General features: G+C 45.8%; 1 protein-coding gene across 9 annotated transcripts in view; it reads right to left on the bottom strand.

The window, feature by feature from the left end:
* The window catches only part of NHSL1 (NHS like 1), a 409,363-nt gene that overhangs the window by 111,738 nt on the left and 274,242 nt on the right, over nt 1-23,383 (bottom strand). Inside the window, exon 1 of one of the 9 annotated variants that reach the window (XM_069234324.1) lies at nt 21,212-21,433. The exons of 7 other annotated variants lie outside the window; for them this stretch is intronic. In XM_069234324.1, coding sequence (XP_069090425.1) covers nt 21,212-21,410 — 199 coding nt within the window. In that variant the 5' untranslated portion in view covers nt 21,411-21,433. Of the gene's footprint in view, nt 1-18,239; nt 18,367-21,211; nt 21,434-23,383 lie in introns of those variants that run through there. One more of the 9 variants, XM_069234329.1, reaches the window with a different exon arrangement.

The raw sequence follows: 23,383 nt of genomic DNA, 5'->3' as shown, positions 1-23,383 counted from the left end.
GTTGTAATACAGTGGCTGGTAAGATGGTGGTTGTGGTAACTGCATGTGACTGCCAGATCAGACTTGCAGGTTTCAGATCCAGCAAGCAGAAAGGATGCCGTCACGGGACAGGATTATAAAATACATGTCATCAGAACCTGTAGATGAATGGAAATGGAGCTCATGTTTCAGCAGAGTCCAGCACAAAGCACAGCAGGGGCACACACTGCACGATCTATTTGAAGAGAGAGGGAAATGAAAAGCAAATGTGGGTAAGGTCACCAATAAAGAGCAAAAAGTGCCAAAAAAACATTTTGCCTGCGGGGGTGGTTTAGAGAGAGATGAGGCGATTTCTCAGAACAGAGCCCGCGGGATGCCCACAGGTGGAAGGGTGGCTGAGGTATGTGCATTCAGCCACATCAGTGCTTTAAATGGGCCGGCCGGTACTGTCCAGTACGGAGTACCAACACTTTTTTATTTTTAGAGGGATAGTTCCTGCACTTCTCAAGAAAAACGTAATACTTTTAATTGGAGAGTGCCGGCACTTCTCAGAAATAAGCAGGTTCTCTAGTACAGAGTACCTGCACTTCTATTTTTCCATTTCTAGCACTGAGCCACATCCTCTGTTTATACACAAGCCTCAAGGTGCCCTACCCAGGGTCAGATTATTCCGGCTTCCTATAAACACCTCCACTGGAACGCTACCAATAAAGTGCCAGCAGTCAAGTCTCCCTTCCTTTCCAGGGTTCAAATATGGCCTGAAAGCACACTGGCTCAGGCTTCAAAACATTACCAGGTGTCAATCCCCACCTCACGCCCTTGCTGCCTAGTCTACCCTTATGTAACCAGTCAGCCTGTGCACCTTATTGTATTATAGAACATGGAGGCCTGCAATCATTGTATAAAATCATGTCTACTTTCCTAATAACAGTCTAACTGTGCTATCTCTAGTCTCCTGTAATAAGACAATGATAGAGCTACTCAACTGTGGTAACCTATTATAATTGAGTTGCGACACTCCTAAAGCATAACCAACTGCTTCCACACAAGCTCCTCCTCACTTCTTCAATTCTGCAAACAACTGAAGACCTGGTCTTACAAGTAGTCCCACTAAGCCCTAGGTTAGTCTGGAATCACGCCTGCTCAGGGCCAGGATACCCCCGTCCCCCAAGTGATAGTGCACTCTATAAATCTGCATAAAATCTTTTTGACTGCTACCAGATCCTGCAGCCTGGTGAAAGGCAGATAAAAGCGCAAAATTATAGCTGCAGTTATAACACTTTTCATTGCTATGATCTGTTTTTCTAAAACGACCAGGATCATGTGGAGTTCCATGAACTTATAAAGGGGCTTGGCCTTTGGCCTCGCCCCACTAGATGGTCATGCAAACCCTCAAAGATTTGCAATATCCTTATAATGTAGCACACGGGATAATTTATCCCACAGATCACTCTTTGTCTCACTTCCCATAAGCCCTGTATCCTCGGTTAAAGTTCTTGTGTGCCACCATACAACTAAGTACAGGGTTTGGTTTAAAATGCTTTCAACTCAGTACTTTCAAATTCCAATAGAGTCGCTGCAGGAGGAAATTGCCCGGCTAGAGAAAAGGTGAAGTTCTGTGTACAAAGTACCAAGTGCAGGCCTTGTGGGAAGATCACAAGTGCTGAAGCACAGCCAGTTACTGGAAGGAGCCATAGCAGCTAAGGAGGCTCCGTAACATTACTGACGCAAGGCTTTGCTCTTAAAATAATTGAATAGGAAGGAAACGTCTCCCCACACCTAGGGTGCAGCCCTCCCAAGAGTACCCCTGGTAACTGTCTAGCGAGGTGGCCATTGTCGGACGGGATCGGACACTTAGAGCATGAGATTTCAGCAGTGGTTTGGCACGGCCTTCAATAAAAGCCTTCAGATGGACTGTAAACAGCGTCTTTCTGTACACCTGGACATCCCGAGCATTGATCCAATATGCTTACTGCTGTATCATGAACTTTCTACTACATGTATGTTTGTTGGTCCTTCTTTGATGTTCTTTCTTATTCTAGGAACATATATTGACCATATGCGTTTTTAGGAACTGCTCTGGTTTAATAATGTATGAGGCATTGTGAAGTGTGATGTCTTACTGGCCCACAAGGTCCAACTTTAAAGTTTAAATACTACCACCTTCATCAGTGAAGGCAGGTTCCCTGCTAAGCAGACCTGACGCAATTGGCCGTTTGCATGTGTTCAGTTGTTTTATGTGTTGTTAAGAGCCCTATGAAGGGTACCAACGGCTCACAACTATTAGCTGTACGAATACTAATAACACAATATAATACAATACTGGCAGTCGGTGCTTTTGGATTGGAACAATGGCTTTGCCATTCATTGTACTTTGCTATTTTCCGTTTCCTTTGCTTACCCTATTCTTTGATGGCACAAAAAGCAACATTTGACAAATGATCAAATATATCTCCTCACGTAACATTTTTGTGTCCATTTTTCTGTTTTTCAACAGATATAAATAGCTAAATAAAAACGCAGCAACACCATCAAACCAGAAAACAAAACACTTGTAGCTTCAAGGTCTGCATTCCCATACTAAAGTCAGTCCTGGCAAAACAGACCATATCCTAGAGGGCGAGAGAGTGTTGTTAAGCTTGAAGACATCAGGTTTTGTCCATAGAAGTCGTTCAGGTGAAAACAGATTTTTAGAATTGCTTAGAAACTATTATATTTGTAAATTGTATTTTTACAAAAGTCCTCTAGCCTGGTGCTATCAAACATTTTAACCACGCAAGTAAAGCTTTGACTGTGGTTAATGTACTCCCTAGTGCATGTCCTCTGAAACGCCGACTGCATGTCCAAAGCACAGCAGTTATTCTAAAAGTTGGTCTCAGGCGAGGGACCACACTGCATCCACATTACGCTGATCATAACTTCCCTTCCAAGACAAACGCAACATTGATGGTGAGAAGAGGACAAAGTCAAAGAGGCGTTTCTGCACAAACGTACGTGAAGGGTTATTCAAAACTTTATGTGCATTGATAGGAACAGCAAAAGTTGCAAAGTTTAAAAGAAAATGGAAAATGCTTATATAAAGTCCTGCTAAAGGAGGTTTTGCTGGAAACAATCCTCACTGCTATGCAACTTTTACCAGGAGAACATTCTCGGAGGACAATTCTGCAGCCAAATCGTTTTGGGATGAATTTCTCTCTAGCAGTCGAAACAAATTATAATTCTGCACACACATACTCAAAAGTCTGTAGAGCCACCAGTGGGCCTAGTCAGTATTCACCTCCATATCACAGTCACCACCAAACTACTCACCTTCAGAAAGCTTTTTACTCAGTTTAATCGACAAACAGTAGAGCAGGACCTATTGCCATTCTACTGGCACTTACTCAAGTACATAAACACAAAACTACCCCCGCTTGAAAACCATCACTGAATTCCCCTAGTAGCAACATACAATATAAATCACTCCCTCAACATGTAAAACCAAAATGTTTTCCTATTTTAATCAAACCCGATGCTCTAACTAAAAACATACCGCTGCACTGGGCCGCAGACAGGCATGTACCTCCACACTGTTGTTCCTGCACAGGCCCGCCTACTAGTAGGTAGCAATATTCAAAAGCCAATAAATATAGAAATAAGTAACTTTTGTGTTATGCCTCGACACAATTTGCTCAAGGTTTTTACTGGCACTATGAACGTAATAACCGTGCACAATACTGTTTCAATTTTATTTTACAGTGAAAATGATATGAAACACTCTCAAACTTAAGGGTAGGGAAAAATGCTAAGAAAAACATCTAATGTAATGTGTAGTATAAAAGATACATCAATTTAGATCATCTACTCATACTCACTCAGGCTCCTGCAGCATAATGCATATGTTCGCTCCTGAATCGATGCACGGGCAGAGATCTCTGGGTATGCAAACATCCAATGACAGGCACCCATTCTAAGGAATCCATTGAGGGGTGGGAAGGTAATGCAGGCATGAATTTTCCTGCTTGGAAACAAGCACTCTAAACAAGTGGTTTCCAAGGTTTTTAAAACTGCAACTCACTCTTAGAACAACAAACTTTCACGACCCACCACCTTTTAATGAACATAAGGGGCTATTTCTAAATGTAACTAAAGACTTGTGTGTTAGCTCACTGTCATTTACAACACATGTTCCATTAAAATGGCACTTTATACAGACATACAGTTTTACTGAAAAACTATGTAGCACTCGAATGATATTTCACTTTTTAAAAAAACTGCTCTCACTTTGCAGTCAGAGAAAGAAAAATAAACTCCAATCCCATGTCAAAAGAATAAGCAGCAATTGTCAGAAGACATAGCCTGACATTTGACCTCTGTCTCTGAAGCACTGGCAAATGTGACAAAATAAACGCATAATTTATGGACATCCCTATGTATTGCTCTGACTTAACTCTGCCCCAACAACCTGCCGGCTCATTTCCTAGCAGGATCAAGAACTTTGGAACTAGAACATCTGAGAAGACAGTTTTAAGGGATCAAATCCGTCCCGCTTTCTTGTGCAGAAGAGCTGCGGCCTCCGAATTTGTCAAAAAGGATTTTGTGTTCAATTAAGAAGCAGGCTGACGCCCGTAAGCACTTCTCCGGTAAAAGGATACATTCTGGGGTGCTCTTTATAAGCCCTGTTGCCAAGTCCCCCAGTTCAGCACCAGAATACTAATGAGGCTCGCAGGCGGAGGCATTATTCTCTTTTGGGGAGGGGGGCCTCTCGCCAGCTGCTCGGGTTTAGCTTTCTATAGGAATGCCGCAGGTCTCCAGCACATCTTTGTAAGCCGCTAGGGTTTGAACACTTTCTGCAGCGATGTGAACGTGGCATGTCATCCTTCTCAGGGCGAGCACATAATGCGCACCACTGAACCCAGTAATAAGCAGCACCTCGATAGTGAAGCGCCAGTAAACAAGTCACATTTCTTGTTGGAGATGTCTTCCCCGCCGGGCTGCAATCCTGCCTTGAAGCTGAGCTCTTCCCTGCTGTTTTAGGATATTTGCAAAGGAAGTCCTACATCTACAGGAGCGTCAAAAGCAGTTCTCAACAGATTAGGAAGGAGCTGAAGCGATTGACATTTGGTGGCCACAGCTTTGCTCATCACTTTTGCTCCTTCTGCCGCCTAAACAGTAGATATCTGCTCCCGGGGTGAGCTACAAACACAACTCTGGCACAATGCTGCCCCCTGCAGGGTATTCATGTCGATAGCAGGTGACAGAAGGTGTAGACCTGGCCAAATAACCACTGTGCCCTATGTAATTTTCAAAGTGCTTGCGCTATCTAGGTCAGGGGTCTCCAGCCTTTTCTGTAATAAGAGCAACTTGTGTTGGATGGAAATCCTCCAGAGCTACTGACATTATTAGCTATGTAGTAGTAACCACATCAGACAAATGACTTCAGTAGCCACCATATGTAAGATTACTAGCAGTGATCACCTCCATGCACGAGGCACGGTTGTCAGAAGTAATGTTAAAATAATTTTTTTCTAAAAAGGCTTTGTCAATGTGGGGTGACTCTACGTGGGTAATAAATAACAGCCACAAATGCAGTGCACCTAGAACCAAGTTAATAATAGTCTCCCAAGCACTATTTGATTTTCATTACTCAAATGTCCGCTTTCAATATATTTTGGAAATTCAACTGTTTTTCTCCAAGCTTATGAGTTCTGAAAATACAGATATGTTGGTTTAAAATACATACTTTTCTATTTTGGAATACATATATTAATTCAACCAAGAAAACCTTCTGATTTTGTTCACTGGGTTACACACAGGAAAGCTACTTACAGACAGCTGAAGAGCTACCAGTAGCTCGCAAGGTACTTGTTGGAGAAGCCTGGTCAAGATTAACTACAAAACGCTAAAATGGCGAAGTCTAATTACCAGACAAAGTGGCCAATGTGCTATGTTTGCTCCTTTAAAAAAAAAAAAAAAAAAAATAGTCGTCTTTAATTGAGGTGGAAGTCAACTTGAGGCGCAGCCCCGTCTCGGAAATGTCAGGTGTTCTGCATGTTCACGTTGGTTGAGTGAACAGATATTGCGATGAGATCATTGAGAAGAGAAAGAATTGATAGGTATGGGAGTTGTTTTGGGGCGTTTACAAGTCGGGAGATTAAGGGAGGAGATGCAGGAATTTTAATGTATTAGCGAGGTTTGGTTTTATGATGTAGTTTGTAAACATGAATGAACTGATAACCTACAAAGATGTCTCCATAAAGTGGCCTTTTGTGCTAATAAAGGTTTGTGGTACTGGGGTTTATTGCGTGAAGTACTCCGGCATCGAATAGGAAAACTCGACAAGTGAGTTCCAGAGAGCCACCGGATTCCTTCCTCTGTGCAGCCTTCATGTGCCCCTCGCTCTCTCCATCTCCCAACAAGGAAGGACACCTCTAAGGTAACCCTTACAGTAGAACTTGGAATGGAAATACAGAAGTACTGATGCTCACTACGCCAGAGTATTGTTTGAGTAATGAAAAGTGCCGGTACACTCCCATCAAAAGTGTTGCACTCCTACAGAGAAGTGCCTCCTGTCAAATTAAAGAAGTGTAGGAAGTCAGTGCTGGATTGCACTAAAATCACTGCACTACAGGCTCCTAATTAAAATCATCTCGGGACTGAAGACAATCTGAATATTGTGGGTGGGGTGCGAGGACAGTGCAGCCTGTCCCAGCTCTCAGTACCCCAGCCTCCTGCACCCCAACATATCAATGTCTTACGTTCCATAATGCGCGTCAAGGCGCCCATCCCCCTTTGTTCAGATTAAATTGCCTGCAATGAACATGGCGCATATGGCGGGGTAAGTGCAATAATTAATATACAGTTAATGAGCCGGTGCCACGAGCCTCTCATGGCTGCGGGCAGCTGCTCCGTGTGCCCAGTGGGTATCAGACAAATGAAGACCGAGCAGCTCGCTGGCTGACAGACTGACGGCTCTAGTCGAGACTCAGATGTCACTAATCCAATTAGTTACACAAGCGATGCTAAACGGCCATAAATATATGTCTGTATGATCACATTAATGTCTGCTTACGAGGGAAGAGCTTTTGGTTTCCTTGGAAACGCCTCTAAAGTGATGCAGATCTGTGGGACCCCGGGTACTGGGGACAGGGCAGGCATGACATGGCATTTATGAAGCAGAGACTCACTGATGCCATGCCTGTTCCTTCCTCGGGGTGATGACGCCTGGTTGGCATGGGATGGAGCACTCTTTTGATGTACCAATCTGCGGGCCCTCGGGGGCAGCGCAATATCAGCTTTCCAAGGTGCAAATAAGGCCGAGACCCAGCCCCAACCAAGTCATCCCCCCTTTGAGGCCCTCCCCGGGAAGTGCAGGATCGTATACTGGGGCTTAGACACTAAAACCGGAAGTAAAACTTCAGCGGCGCGGAGATTAATTTCCAGATGTAGGGCTTTACCTGGAGGTAGGGGGCATATGGCATGGTAAACCATGCACCAATCATTTCTTTCACATTTTGCAAAATCAATTATCGCCACAAACAATAGACCAATTTTACATTGATCAATTTTCTTAAAAAATTAAAAATGCACAAATTAAAAATGAGTAGCAGCAAAGTTTACGCTCTCATGCCAAATCGTTATAATCGTTCCTCCAAATCTTTATAGGAGTGAATTTCATGCAGGCAGGGCATGGGAAGCACACCCAGTCCTAAGATCTTTCGTATACAACCCTTTGTAGCTAATATCTTTCATATACAACCTTTATTCGCCATGCCCTGCACTCAGAGGCTTCCAGGAAGATTACATAACTAGCCCAGACAAACCCACGAGCAAGGTACTAAGGGCCAGATGTAGCAAAGGGTTTTACCCATTCTATGTCTATGGGAAAATGTGTTCGTACATATGGCCCTAAGTGAGCAAGAATGAAGCTGGAGACTACAAAGGTTTGACGAGGAGAGCACATGAAAGACAGCAGGAGTGCCACATTCCCCCAACCACACACAACCAACGTGCTGAGAAAGAGGACCTCCACAATTCTGGGGTTTCTTACGCCTGTTCTTGGGAATGTGGAGCCAGTGACGCCACTCCATGAAATCCTGACCACCAGACAGCACTGGCCTGCCTCTGAGCTTCTAAAGGCATCTACTTATTGTTATGTGAGCTTCACTAGAGAAGGGCTTTGGCTCCGCCCACATGTCAGAACCCAGGTGTACATGTTTTGATTTGGCAGAAGTTGTATGCTTCCACAGAAAAAGTGCTTGCACTCCACATAGCTGTGATCTCTATTTTTCCAGCTGCCCGAGGTTGAACTTTCATGGGCACACACATGACCTTGTGAAGCTATTAAAGTGCCTTAGAGAATCAGATAAATTGTGTTTTCTTTGGCAGCACCACAGATTGGAAGAGGGCAGTCATTAACCTACATGGATTTTTAAATCTGGCTTGACAATGCAGTCATAAGCCAGACCTACTGGTATTGCCAGTGCTCGTTTAATGTTTTTGAAACGCTGATTCGGCAGCCTGCTGTGCCAATAGCTGCTGCACACTGGATTGCACCATTGGGAGTGTGATACTTCACAGTTCAGGCTCTCTGCATCCATCAATACGCACGGGAGTGAAAGGGGGCTGGAACCAGCGTGGTCTTCCTTCACGCGCCTCTCTACCGGTGCATATCCGGGAACTATTAGAAACGTAACCGTGATTTACCAGCTCACTGCGACATCACGGTCCGAGATGGAGAGCAAAACCTCGGGGTAAGGAGATGCAGTCACTGTTAGAAACCCCAGGAGCAGGGCAGAGAGGCCACAAGTGACAATTTCAAGAATCATGTGTAAAGGTCGCAGCTGCAGTTTAGAAGAACTGTATCCCATCTTACAAAGAACATAGGCTACGACAACAAACAAACTTTAAAGAAAACAACGTCACATAACAAAAGATTACTAAACACACAATGGTTATCAGAGTCAGAAGATTCAATTTGTCAAAACTTACCTAATGGATAACTCGTTTTCTGGTCTAGGGTTTGACACCACAGCTGGCAAAACAAACTAATGCTAAAAACATACTGAGTGGGCTTGGGTCCGCCTCTTTCAAACATTGGCTTTCTTTGACCAGCATCTTCAGCCATTTTGTCAATCATAACTTTACTCAGCTTAAAGCAGAATACATCCCTCACCCAATGACACGGACTCTTTGGGTTTATCCTTCCACCTGCATTAGTTGCCTTAGACTATTTTACAAGTATAAAACTCTGTCTGCTTAGCTCCCTCTCGCTCTAATATGCCAACACTGCATGCATTAGCACATAAAACCCAGAACTATTAGCCTTGCCAATGGTTATTCTATATCCAAGTCAAACATTGTGCATACTACCGGAGGCTGCAATCAGAGCTCTCCAACCCATACAGTTTAGCGCAAACTAGTTCTATGATGCATGCCTAAACCCCTTCATCTTCCTAATACCCGATTTAGTAAGTGTGCTATGAAATCACTTCTACAGAAGTTTGCTGCTTTGCACTTACATCTGACACTGACTCAGGGTGAAGCGCACCACAATAACGTCACCACTCCAACGTGTCCGTCCTACTCACAGAATCCCCTTTCACTGCCACACTAGGCACAATCTCCTTATCCCTACTTTCTCCACTGTATTCCCTCTCAAAATGTCCCTATCCGTACCCGATTTCATGCCACAGGGGCTCATCTTTCTCTGCTTCTCTGGAACAGACACCTGTCCATCTCCCTTCTCCGGCCTGCACTGCGGAACAAGGCCAGGCTCTGTTTCCTCACCCTCACCAAATCCCCTACTCTCATTCCAGCTTCACCTATTCACTTTATCTTAACTCCGCTTCACCCACCCCCTGTCAAATCCCTGAATCTTCCCAATGACAATAAGTTGGTATATTCCCTTCTACCCTTTCTTGCTAAGTTCATATATGTCCACATTTCCTACCCTGCTATATTCCTAGCCAATATGTCTCAACCATCCTCTCCCTCCCAAGACTGTCTCCGCTTTTTCTGCCAATTCCATGTGTCTTTACTGTCCCAACCCACATCCTACTAAGCACCAGTAAAGCCACCTTTCCTGTATGTGTGCTCCACCATGCAATATAGTTTGTAAACCCCATGAATCATCATTAATGTCCACGCACCACTCCCTTTCCCTGGGCTCCTGCCTCATGTCCAAGCTTCTCTCCCACACACTCCCGGCTGTGGCAGTTTGGGGTGTGCCTGGTTCTAATGTAACACTTGAGACAGATTGAAAGACAATCACAGAAGAATCCTAGTCAAGCCCACTATAACATGATCTCCTTGGCAATTTGCGTTTCAATGAGCAAGTAGATGTTTAGTCAAGACACATCACAGTTATATGAGCTACTCAGAACGAAAAGTCTGCTGGAGACTTGCTGGCCCAATGCCACCACATTACTGTGTGGGATTTACAAATCAGAAACGGAAATTTGGCTGACGGCCTGTGGCAATGTGCCTCACGACCAGTGCATTCAGGAGCAACAAATCCCGATGTCCTCGACATCAGTGCACCTCCAGGCACAGGAGTAATACAGGTGCAATGCCAAGTGGAGGGGAGGCAGGACACGCACCACAGTGATGGAAGAATTGATCATTTTAGGCCTACTCGTGAGATCGCTTCCAGTTCAATGGATGGGAAGTGGCTTTGTAACCACAGCTGATCACAAACACATGGATCTTTGACCTCTACATTTCTTGCTTATATTATGTTACGTAACTCATAAGGGTGTACTTACTTCTATCTTATGATATCTTTTTCGTATGATTTATCTATTTTTCCATGCCATTTTCGAACAGCACTTTTTGTTTCGTTTAGTCCATTATGCTGTTTTCATCCTTGAAGACAGGATATTTTTTTTCTTGAAACACGAATAGTGGTGTATCGTCATTGATGTTATGTTGACAATGAGTATAAGAAACTTGGATATTCAATGATTTTCTAATCATGGACTGTTCCTGGTATCCAGCAAAGGAGATAGAATCTGGTTTTTGATAATTATGTAAACTAAGGCTTTTTTGTTTTTTTTCCCCCCATTTGATGGCTGCCAATCCTGGGTAGCTTAAAAGTCTTTTTTTTTTTTTTTTTTTTTATTATTCATGGTTTGGTCCCGTTTTTGTCACTTGAGCACATTCAAAACCTTTTTTTTCATAATATCAATGCGCCCACCCTACTCTCCTAGCTGCTTAACCTCTCTCCTCTTGAAGCCTCCACTAATTGTGAGCATTGACTGTGCAAGTGATCTCCACAAATGTGAACAGCATTCATTAGGGTTGGGTCACCAGCAGAACGAACAGCAATAATCTGATATTAATTGACTCATTTGTGGTCAACGTAATCTGCTAAGATTACTTGTGTATCCCCACCTTTTGGTGATAGGAAGTTGAAAGTTCTTGAATGTTCCTTTCTGGGAGCCAGAACAAGCCCAGGAGTTAACCCCTTGCACAAGAGACAGTGAGGCCTCTTTCTCATGTCCTGACCCCTGGAGAGAACAAGCTTTGGGACTTAAACTGTTCATCCTTTTCCCCTCCCACCGAGCCACTCATTTATTTGAAGGGTTAGGGGGCAGATATTTGTTTATGATAATTTTCTGGTTTCCAGTAATTCCTGTTGCTGTTGGGGGTTAAGTATGCGGTGCTGTTTTTCTCAGTTTTCCTTGCCATGTTTTTTTCTTATCACAATACTAACCTCAAGCCATGTTTTCTATTCTGTAAATATGAACTTCTAATGCTTAGTAAATGTGATCCAAATTGCTTCTCCACTGAAAGTTGCTTGGTTGTTATTTCGGGTGTGGGTGTCTACAGATCACCAAGGCCATGGTTACCTTTACTGGGCTGCACGTAGAACAGGACCCTGGGCACAACCCTGGTCCACCTCAGTCCGCAAACCAACTAGGAACATCGCAAGAACGTAAAGACCCCCAGCCGCTCTTCCAAGGTAAAATCCAAATGTGCGACCCACTACGATCTACAACAGGGAAAAACAGCAATCCCACGCGCCAAGAAAACACCCATAAGAGGCGGATACAAAGATTAAAAAGAGACGGGTCCTGGGCTACCAGGCTGTGCTTCCAGGAGCCAGTGTTTCAAAATAATCACCGCCTGAAATCACAGAACCAAACTCAGCAACTCGAACTGCGAAGTCACTAATAGATAACACACAGAAAAAAAACCAAAGGTGCAGCTAGCTAGAGGTCTGATAGAGAACTATCCTCGCGTGGTAAATTACAATCTGTAAACATGGACTCTGACAGCAATACCAGCCATGCACAGCACACAATGCTACCAACCCTCGTTAGCCGGCACACGGTCACTAACTGGGGTCAAGCCCAATGCACCGAGGCCAGTGCTTAATTTATGCTTGTTGTTTCCAGTGCTGAGCAACGGCACTTATTTTTGAGGGCCGGCGCTCATTCTTCTGCGCCAAGCATTTGCTGCGAGCAAAAGAGACATAAGGGAAAGACGGTGTAAGAGAAAAACGAAAAAGCGTCACAATAGGAGAAAACTGAAAGCTGCAAGAGTGAGCTGTGGGGGGGCAGGGAGTGGCTTTAAATGGATTGAGGAGGCCAGAGATGGCTTCAGGATTACGCTGCCGCGAGTTTAAGAGGACTTTGAGCACCGGCACGTTTTTATTTACAAATTAAGCACTGACCGAGGCACAGAGTAAGAAGGCCCCTGGAAGGCAGTGCTCCACTCCCGGCCCTGCCGGGCCCTAACGTGAGCCACTTTTCCCACCAGTGATACAGCGTCCAAAACGGACTACAGAAATAAGTAACAAGCATAAGGAATACGTGCAATAAATACTAAACTAAACCAGTAATAGCGTCTGCTACACAAATTACTGCTTTCAGGGAACGGACCAGGTTCCCGGGGGGTTTCGATAATTTAATTTCTTCCGATCAGAACAAGTGCTTTTACATCACAGCAGATTAGGCCAGTCGAAAGGAAACTGTTCCATATTAATACTGTGCACAGCAGCAATAAAGTGAAACAAGACAGCTGCCCAGGAGATTAAACCCAGCCATTCAGATGGCAAATCACATTCACAGTAATAAATCTTCCTAAACAACTAAACATGTGCTTCTAGGAAGTCTTCTAGAAAAAACAATATACTGTGAGTAGCTTCTTAAGATCAATGAATGGATTGGGCTTCTCGTACCGTGACCGGTCCTCAACCTTTCAATACTGCACCCTAGGTCCAGGTGAGAAGACAAATGCAGTGTAAAGGCTTTTGTGACTATATAGGTTGTGTGAAATTGCCTAAAAAGTTCCCGTGAAATTCCATGAACATTTCACAAAATTTCACGTTTGTGGTGACATTTTATTTTCCAGAATCTTGTGTCACTTTTTTTTTTTTTTTTAACCTGACGGCCCACTGTATGTATAAAAAAAAAAAATCTCACAAGATACCATCAGAAATCTCGTTCGAGCAGAAAATGCCTCTTCAGTTAACATTTTATGTGTAAACCAGTCTCTCGCTGGTATCACGCAAAATATTTTGGAGGCACGGTACATGATCAGATTAAAAAAAAAGTTGTGCAAAGTCGCATAATGCAAAATTTAAATGAATGATCGCAACATGAAAATTCAGGAATTTTGCCAGCATAATTACAGTTTTACCCAGGCCTAAACTCGAGATGGTACCAAGGTCCTCTACCTAACACCCCCCTTTACCTCACCCCCTGTCATTTACCATTGTAATTCTCAGCTAGACAGAAAGCACTAAATATGGGCATCCGCGCCCTACCATGAGAATGCTCTAGTCCACCAGGAGACAATCTCAATGAGTCACAAACATGCCTAACAGGAGTTCTCGCTAATTCTAGACTGCTAAGTTGTTGAAGAGGCCATTCAGATGAGCAGACAGTGGAACTGTGAATCTGCATTCAGCACACACCTGACTGAAGGCATTAAAGAGTGTCCAGCTCTTGAGGCTGACGTCAAGCACAGGTTCTCACTCCCTCCCCAATGCAACTCAGACTGGTTGGCTCTAGTACTGCACTATTTATTGCGGTGGCCAACCACAGCTACTAAGCACCAACCAAGGATAGACCTCCTCTGCTGAAGCCAGGGTCCACAAAGAACTTTATTCTGGTCACTATTGTTTTGAGGGCTGGCCTACTCCAGCCAGACTGAGACAAGCTCCATTTAAAACCACCTCTGTGTTATCCAGGAGCTACCCAAGAAGGGTTACCCAAGCCTTAATTTTATAGATAATCAGCCACTCCTCTGTGCGTCAACTGTCAGCCACTCAGGGTCCCACCAAAGTTATCACCAACATGTCCGGACATATTAGAAGGGACTGCATACTACTAATTGCCTGTCTCTTACCATTGTGCATATCTATGTCAGTGGGACAGCGATATACCCGGGTGGAGAACGCTTTTAGGTACACTCTGTCCTGTAGACACGCTTAGAACCAGCTATCCCTTCCATGATCCCTACTGAGGTGGCATCATCAGTAGAGCTGGGGATGTTTCCTTTGTAGTTCAGTTGACACAGCATTAACAAGTTCAAAAGCATGCTAGGACCTGTATCCATGCTTCCATCATTTTAAAATCAGGACTATAAATCCCAGAATACAAAGGAAAAGGCTGGGGTGGATGAGCTACTCATGCATGGACTAAGTAAACGTGAGACCTCTGATAGTAATAAGCTGCTACAGGGGCAACAGGGCCGGAACATACACTTCCTAGAAGTGACTGGAACTACAGAGCAAATGAGCACATTCCAACTATATTTAGTAGGACTTCGCAATTCTATTTCACCATTTTCTTTACACTTCCAGTTTCTTCACCTAGGAGAACCAAAGTGCTAGGTGATAATATACTCTGGCTAGAACCACAGTTGGGTCATGCAATGGCTTTAAGTGGACCAGGTATCAGACATGGTAAAAATCAGAAACGGACACTGAAAAGCGTTCCTTTTGGGCCCTATATTTTATGTTCTTGTGTTCACTGACAAAAACACCAATACAGTTTCTGAACAATAATTATAAAATATTTAAGATAATCCATTTCAGCGACTCATTTCCTGTTTATATTTTACGTTGTACTTAATCTTGCATTCCCAGGAGTGTTAGCTATTTATTTACAGGATGTTTCTGTATTTTTAGGGTCAAGCCTGCGTCGCATACGCGACATTTTAATAGTTAGAAAAGGGCTCGGAGCCTTTCATTGGTTTATACACTTGCCTTTTAAAATCGGCTTGCTTTCATTAGTGGAAGGCACGCATACGTCATGCCTTTTCCGGTGGTTAGACCTCCTCGAGCGCAGCGACGAAGTACTAAAAACATACGAGGCTCTCTGATTTACGTCCGGTTCGTGGACTACTTTTTTTCTTTTTGCGCAGCGCAATCTCGCATGTTTTTTTGTGTAGCCTATTACAACTGTATAGTGGATAACTGAACTGAGGCGCCTTCAAGTGTTTACAAAGGAGTCACTATTGAGATCCTAGCTCGGAGGCAGACGGTCACGAGTTTCTCACAGTGACTGTCAATGGATCAAAAATGTGTTCGGAATATATGATGAACACAACAACATGCATGCCCAGGTCCAAAGAAAGAAGTTAAATGAAACCTAACATGGAAAGGAATATTCCCTTAATAGGATGAAAGCCCCCACCCGCGTAAGGTGGTATGCTTCATCATAGGGCTCGCCACCCCGCAGCAAGTCACGGTGGGGGCTACTGCTCCCACACTGACTGGGAGGAGCTCTTCGGATGTTTTAGTATATTTTACTATGCCCCTATGTAGTAAGATGTGTGGTGAGTAATGCAAAGTGTAATAAGTGCGACGGTGTAACAAAGTACTAAAAAAAAATGTGGTTAAAAGTAACTCCAAAACAGACGTTAGACTTTATTGTTGTCTGTCCGGGTCAGGATTCAAACTACGCATAAGGGAATACGCAGGAGGAATTTATCTAACTCTGATGATGTTCTCAATATTGGTCAACATGTTTCTGCCCTCAAAATATCCTTCATCTCACGTCGGGTCTCACGTCTCTACTCGAGGTGTCCCTGGCGAGAGGCTTAGGGTGCAAACTGGCCAAGGAACAGAGACAATATATAGATGTCATTTGGAAAAAAAATAGCAAACTCTTAATTGCACAGCCAATAGTTCGGACTAGTTTTAGGTGTATGTTAGTTGCATTATGTATATGGGCGCAATAACAAAGCTCAGAAAGGAGCCTAACTACGGGTTGGATGGCACACTGTGGGAATCACAAGAATGTAGTTTAAGTGTTTCAACTACGCCCTTAATTACATACGGAGACATCACCCCACCCCCTCCCATATTCATGCCACTTAAAGCCCTTTCTAGCGCATTTCCACTCTCGCCGGGCAGCTCTCAGCACGCCCCTCTCTTCCAGGGGGCTACTGCAGCCCTCCCTTGGCCGCCCCTGCAATCCGCGCCATCCTTTCAGCCTTCTGTTATTGTTCCAGCACCACAGGGGCGCCTCGAACTCCCCCTTCTTCCAACCCCACAATGAGGGAAAGGCCGCGTGGGCACGGGGGAGGGGTGCGCTCGCGCTGCCAGGGGCGCAGGGTCACCGCCCGCTGAATGGCGGGAGTCACACACAGCGCCTCGGAGTGGCACAGCGCGCCGGCCGGGTACCGGGGGTTAAACTGAAATACTGCCGCACGAGTGAAGCTTTTATCACTCTGGAGGGTCTTTCTTCTTTTTCTTGGAAGGTAGCCGGGTGTCTGCTGAGTGTCTGCTGCTGAGATCCGTCTGTAATCTGCACATCACTGCACCTGACCCAGACAACCCACACAACGGACAAAAAGTCGGGTAACATAAATAGCAATATCGAAAGAAATGGCTCAGCAGGTTAACTGAATGGGATACAGGGGCCGAGCATCCATTAGTGCAGTAGGTGCAGTAACACCGGCGCAGAGAGGCCTGAGGGGCCCAATGAACCCTGATTTTGCTGCATTTCACAGCCCAAACAGCGGCCGGGGGCAAGTCCTTCCTTCCCATGACACACTGGATAGATGTGTGTAAGCTGCGTATAATCGTAGAACAGGCTGCCAAGACGACCCATCTGACGCATTCAGGCTGTAAAGTCAAAAGCATTTTGCGTGCCAGGATTTCTGAGGCTGTGTTTTTTTGTCAAAAGCGAAACTATAAGTCCCATAATGCAGTGTGCTGTAAACTAAAAAGTCAGGACTAGCTGAAAGTATACCATGCCATAGGGATTCTTGAGCACTACACATAGTTTCCAAATACTGTAAGTCTTACACAACCTTTCATCCTTCTGAGGAGGATAAAACCGTGCTATTGAGTTGGGTGCCATGGGTCAGAAGCATCTGCCTTGAGCTCCGGGTATGTGAATACGAGGCTTGTCCGACGCGGTCACAAGAGGGTCTGAGCATGGAGATTTACGATATCTGTAAGTGATAAATGTGTATACAATTGCTGCATAAGATGATTTACTGGCCACAGGTTTGAAACCCTGAAAGGCAAGGTCAGTCTGGTGACATTCAAAGGTCAGTACATCGAGTCCCGACAGGTTTATTTACAGCACTTTTGAACAGAAGTGTGATAGGCAGCACCACGTATAAACACGTTATTGTGATAGGGCAATCTTGGGTTTTATTATTGTTTGTATGTTTTCAGACATAACTACACAATTTATAGCCTCTGAAGTAATGAAATAAGACATGCAGCACTTTATAAAAACCCTAAATAAATCAACTAAAAAAAGATAAAATGTATTTAGTAAAAACGTACAAGAAAAGATCATTTTTCCTACTGTTCCTTGGGACTAGTCCTTGAAAATGTCTTAATCTGGATTATAAAATAAAAAGGTAAAAAAACGTATCCACAGTTTTGAGAATCAACTCATGCTAACAGGGCTGGCAGAAATGCCCAAATAAATTGTCAGACTGGCCAATGTCACATGAGACAACTTTAGCCACAACTGCAGCACGGTGTTGTTGTCTAAAAAACTAGGACTGACTCACATCATGCCACATCCACATGAGGGGCAACCTTCCAGATAAAGGATCTCTGGTAAATACTCTAAGAACACAGACCTGTAAGACTCCCGGAGAACACTGTGTCCGCAAGGACACTGCTCCAGAGTCCTGGGCTTGAATTACAGAAAGAAATGCATTCTGGGATGCGTAGTCTGAATTTCCATCAAGGGAACCAATTGGATTTAACTAAGCAGATTAGAGTGGTATGTACAAGAAACAGCTGGGTTAGCACATTGCCTCGTTAATTACATAGAGTAAGCTGGTAGCCTTACCTGTGTCCACGGTTACTGGTCGGTCAAGTGCTCTTCCCACTACCTGCATTGTTCCGGTCAATGAGGATGTGTACACTGGTCAGTCCCAAAACCCCATTCTGTCCTGAGCTATTGTAAGGCACTGGCATTAACTACCTTCGGTAAGCTGATGCTGTGTTGCTTTATCCAACGATAAACTCTCGGGAAAACGTGCTCTACGTCGCAAACTGTTTTGATTAGGTTAATTCCTGGATGCCTGCAATATAAACCTAGTCTCAGACCAGCAAACACTGGGGTTTTACTGCCTTCTAGGTCACAGGAAAGGTCTAGGAAAATAAACTGGATTGCCTTACTATATCATTATTTTTCATTCTGGACTACAGGCTCTTTGTCGGCGAATACGGGATCCAGATATCAACTGCAGGTGACAAGGAAACAATTTCTTCCAAAGCAAGACCTGTGTGTTTGGTTTTTTTTCCAAAGTTTTACAACGGAATGTTATGTTTTCATTGGTCTCCTTAAAGGTTCTGTCTCTAAATCTTTATCACGTACCTACCACCATCTGTGGAAATGCCATGTCTTGAAACATTTTCATAAATTGTTTTTTCAGATCTCATCAGTGCAATCAATGGGAAAATTACAATTTGCTATGTGAAACCGAACCACTATGTAAATTATCTCTACTCCTAAATTACGTATCTGGGCTGTTCCACCGCATGGCTGCTAAACTGTCCTTATTTTGCACTGCAATATTGCTCCATTGTGGGACAATGCAAATCGACATCCTGATGAATAAAATCTCTACTCAAACTTGTCAACAGTTTTGCGTGGCTTCGAGCAAACAATGCGGAGGTCCTGCTTCCCCCCCTTGACAATTCTTCCGTTTTTTGCCAAGTGCAGTAAGGACTGTTTTAAGTATTCTAATAAAGGTAGTCCAGGGAGAGAGAAAACATGGCCTCTAGTGCCATCTAATGGTAGAGCTGTTTAAGCTGCTTCATTATTAAAGACGATGGCAGCATTTACAAATACATAAATACATTTTGCAGAATGGGAATGGGCCATGGCAAGAAGGGTGCTTGGGGCATTCTGCCCCTCTTTCCCTGTTGCCTCCACTTGTACTGTACAACCCTCTAATTTGCTTTACAAAACTATGTAGATACATAAATAATGCATTCTGGGTGTTGTAGTCTCAGTTTTCTTCCCTTAAACTAAATAGAGAAATACACCTCATAGGAATGATTTCTAGGGGAAAATCCCGGGACTGGAAATAGTGTCTTTGATGACAGGGCATGAGGTGCCCATTCTGAGTCCGTCCGCTTGGGCTGATGCACCCGATGAGAGCCCAGGAGTAAAAGCCTAGGGTCACTGTGACAAACGTCATACCATCTGACCTCGGAGTAGAAACTTTTAACAAAGTCAGCGTTGGCTGCACAAAGTGCCCTGAGAGACAGACAGCAGCAAAACCAATTATTACACCAGGTCTGATGGGACAGTGTGGCAGTAGCAGGTCTACCTTTAACAGGTGCACAGAAACAGTGGTAGCGCCTTCTACACCGTGTCTCGCGACACAATAGGTTGCGAGGACTGGTACTTGCACCAGGTGCACTGCAGCAGTACTGGTACTAAGTGCAGCAGGTGCGAAACCGTGCAACAGCAACAGTACTACGTGAACAAGGTGTGCAGAATCACTGTTCTATCAATTCTGCGACCCACTGCGACAACACCAGTCCTTCCTCGAGGCCTGCCTGCCTGTGACGTCAGCAGAGATACCCACAGCAGCTGTACAGGATGTTTCAGTGACACAGTACCAGTACTAGCTATTGGTGCAGGTGCGCTGAAACATACAAGACACTACCTCTGTCCCAGGGCACAGACATGTGACAGCAGCGCTACCCCTGGTGACAGCAGTAACCGTACTTGCAACAGGTGTACACATGCCACCTGAGCAGGTGTGCAGGCACCGAGGTGCCATCCCTATGGACAGGCATGCAGGCACGCTTTCCATTTCATAACTTCAGCGTTGTGTTACACACAATATTTCTGGCAATGCTTCGTTTTTTTCTATAACACATCCCTGTGATGCTGATAAACCCCTCTCTGCAAGCAGAGGACCAATCATCTGTTCAAGTAATATTTCATAACGGATAACTATTTTGTGTATTAATGTGCCTGGTTTTGCAGCAACTGGCAGTTGTGTCACCTTCTGGAATCGGGATAATACAACTTCTTCCAACTCCTCGGCTTCCTACAGTTATGTTTCGCTCATGGCCCGCTGCTGTCCAGGGCAGCTTGCACAGAGCTCCCAGCGCATCTGCAGATTAGCTGTGTTCTTCTAATTTCTGAGAGCGCCCTTACGCGCCCCTGCCCCCAGCCCCCAGCCCCACAGCTGATCGATGCGCACGAGGCGGGCGCGAAGAAAATCCATACTCCCTGCCTCTCTCCACGCATTCTTCTGTCAGGCCAAGCTGTGTGGCAGCATCGCGGGGGGCTACTTACCCTCTGCCTCTCCACACAGCGGGACAGAGCAGCTGAGACCCCCGCACCCGTCACAGAGGCCAAAGGTTAATGCACACAGCTGAAGCACACCCTGCTGCCACAGCCGGGCCGAGACTGCACAACACTGTCAGAAGAGGCTTCCTCGGTGTGTTGTTACCAGACTCCGAGCCAGAGAGTGTTTACCCAGACCAGCGCTTCCTCTACCTAAGAACGCGTGAACTGAGCCAAGACTACCACTCCCATAATGCACGTGGCTGCTAAATGGCAGAAAATCAAACAAGAGCTCTACCAGAATGCCTTTCAGGTACATTGCTTCGTATGATTAGCTCTCGCAGTAGTTTATTTTACAGACTAGTACTTCGAACCCTTTTATTAACACAACAGGGGGTAACAGCGCAATAAGAGCCTGTGTGGACTCTTCACATTAATAAATTAGTCCAGGCCTCCCAGTGCCCGTGGTCCACACCGGTTCCCAGGGCGCACGGCGCCGCTCTCACCTGCCCACAGCGTGTGCTCCTCGGCAGAGGTCCGCTTCGCGCCGCCGTGCCCGCGGCTCCTGGGGTGCGTGTTCCCCATCTTGGGGGGCTGCAGCGGGAGCAGCTCCTCTTCGTCATCGCCGTAGGCTGGCTGCCAAGGGGCGGCGTGCAGGCAGCCCACCACCGGCTCGGCCCGCAGGCAGTGCACGTAAGCGATCATTGTGAGGGCGAGAGAGACCCCTCACTATCCCCAGGGGCTGCTGAGCAGAGGGGGGAGTGGCCGAGCCATCCCCCCACAGCACCAGGAGCTTCCAAGGGCTGGGCGGAAGAGCACAGGCGCAGGCCGAGAGGCCTGAAGTCACCGCTGCCCGTCCATGCAGGGTAGCTCAGGCTGTCAACGCGCCTGCTGCGACGTATGTGCGAGTATCACCTACAGCTCACAAGTACCAGTCCTGGGGGGAGAGTATGATCCTACTAACTATCTGTGTGTAGCCTGGAAGTTGCCAGTTCCAACCCGTACAAGACAGCTCAGACCATTAATGGCCTACTGGGGAAAGAGTGCGTGGGTAAACTGCATGTCACAAAGTGCCGATCCCAGGCCAATAACTCTATAGTCACCGGTCCTAATGCAGATTCTCGCGTATCATCGGTTCCAATCCATCTCAGGCGGGAAATGTGTCTGCTGGGTAGAATGTGGGTGCACCCACCGCGCCCACGGCAGATCATAAGTATCAAACCCAGTTAGACACTGCTCGCACTAAAGTACCACTAAGTGGCCTGGAGTCACAAGTTTTAATCCAAGCAGAACATGTCGGCCTGTTAATGTGGCTGCTGCAGGGAGTGTAGGTCACGAGTCCCCAATCCCAGTTAGAGAGATGTGCTTTTACTGCTCCTTCGGCAGGACTGCATACATCTGTAACAGCGCTTCAATCCCTGTAGAACCGCTCAGGGTGGTAATGCACCTGCTGGAGAGATGCCTGAGGCCTAAAGGGAGTAAGCCCCAATTCCGGCTAGATAGCTCTGCGGTGACTACTCCTTCTGCAGAACTCTGAGCAGACTGCAAGTCCCATCTGTGAAAGAGCGATCAGGCCATTAATACGTCTCTTGCAGAGATTTTCAAGCACTGCGCAGTTCATCATGTGAGATAGCCGAGGACGTCAATGCACCTGCTGCACAGAGCTGTATGCGCGCTGCAAGACACTGGACAGATTTGTGGTTAATGTATCAGCAGCCTAGATCCACTGGCAAATAGCAGGTCATGGGTTGCAATCCGTAAAACGTGTCTCAGAGCATTAACAGGCGTCGTGTAAATTCTGTTGCAATTGGCCAATGCCGCTCCCGCAGAGATCTTCACAATCCATGTATATCTGCGGTCCCTTTCTCAAGAGGTTCGGCTCATCAATCCATTCATCCGCCAGAGATCAAATACATATATCTAGTGCCGTGTGTTGGTTAATAAGAGCACCTAACATACCAAGGTCCATGTAGGGGGTGCTCTATAAATCATCATGGCCACAGCAGCAGGGAGCAGTTTCCCGGACAGAGGCTGCGGCCCGCGCGGCTCCCTGGAGCCAGGCCCACCCCGCGCTCCCCGCGCTCCCCGCGCTCCCCGCCCAGGTGCGGCTCCGGTGCAGGGCGGCCCGGTCTCTCCAAGGTCTGGGAACCTTATTTCTGTCCGTGATCCCACTCAAGAAGGGCTGTCTCTTAATCTGCCAATCCCGGATTATCCTGCCTCGCTGGCCTACGCACCTTCCCCACCGACGCGAGGCCTGCGCAGGCAGGGAGAATACCAGCCCAACAGACATGCGCAGACGCCCACTGCCCTGGGGCCTCAACGGGCCTTTAGACCTCTCAGTACAAGGTATTGGGCAGCAGTGGGTGAGGGCTCTGGGCAGATATCAGCCCCTCACACCCAACATCCGGCCGCTTCATAGTGTGTGTCGTGTTAAGGGACACTGCAGTCCAAAGCATGGTCGTAGTCGCTGAGTGAACGCATGATGAATCTCAAAGCTCAACACCACCAAAAAGGGCGTCCAGGCGCTAAAATGCGGTATACACTCTCAATGACTGAGACTTGACGTGAGGCGGAGAACTGGGGATTAAGAGGGTGATGTGGTGGAGGATGGGGGGGGGGGATGGGGCGGCTAGGAGTGTTAGGGGAAGGCAAGTGGCTTGGTGGACAAGATGGCGGTG

This window comes from Pleurodeles waltl, chromosome 5, assembly GCF_031143425.1.
Source record: "Pleurodeles waltl isolate 20211129_DDA chromosome 5, aPleWal1.hap1.20221129, whole genome shotgun sequence".
NCBI lineage: Eukaryota > Metazoa > Chordata > Amphibia > Caudata > Salamandridae > Pleurodeles > Pleurodeles waltl.
The sequence above is the reverse complement of the archived record's forward strand: the minus strand, read 5'-3'. Positions and strand labels throughout refer to the sequence as shown.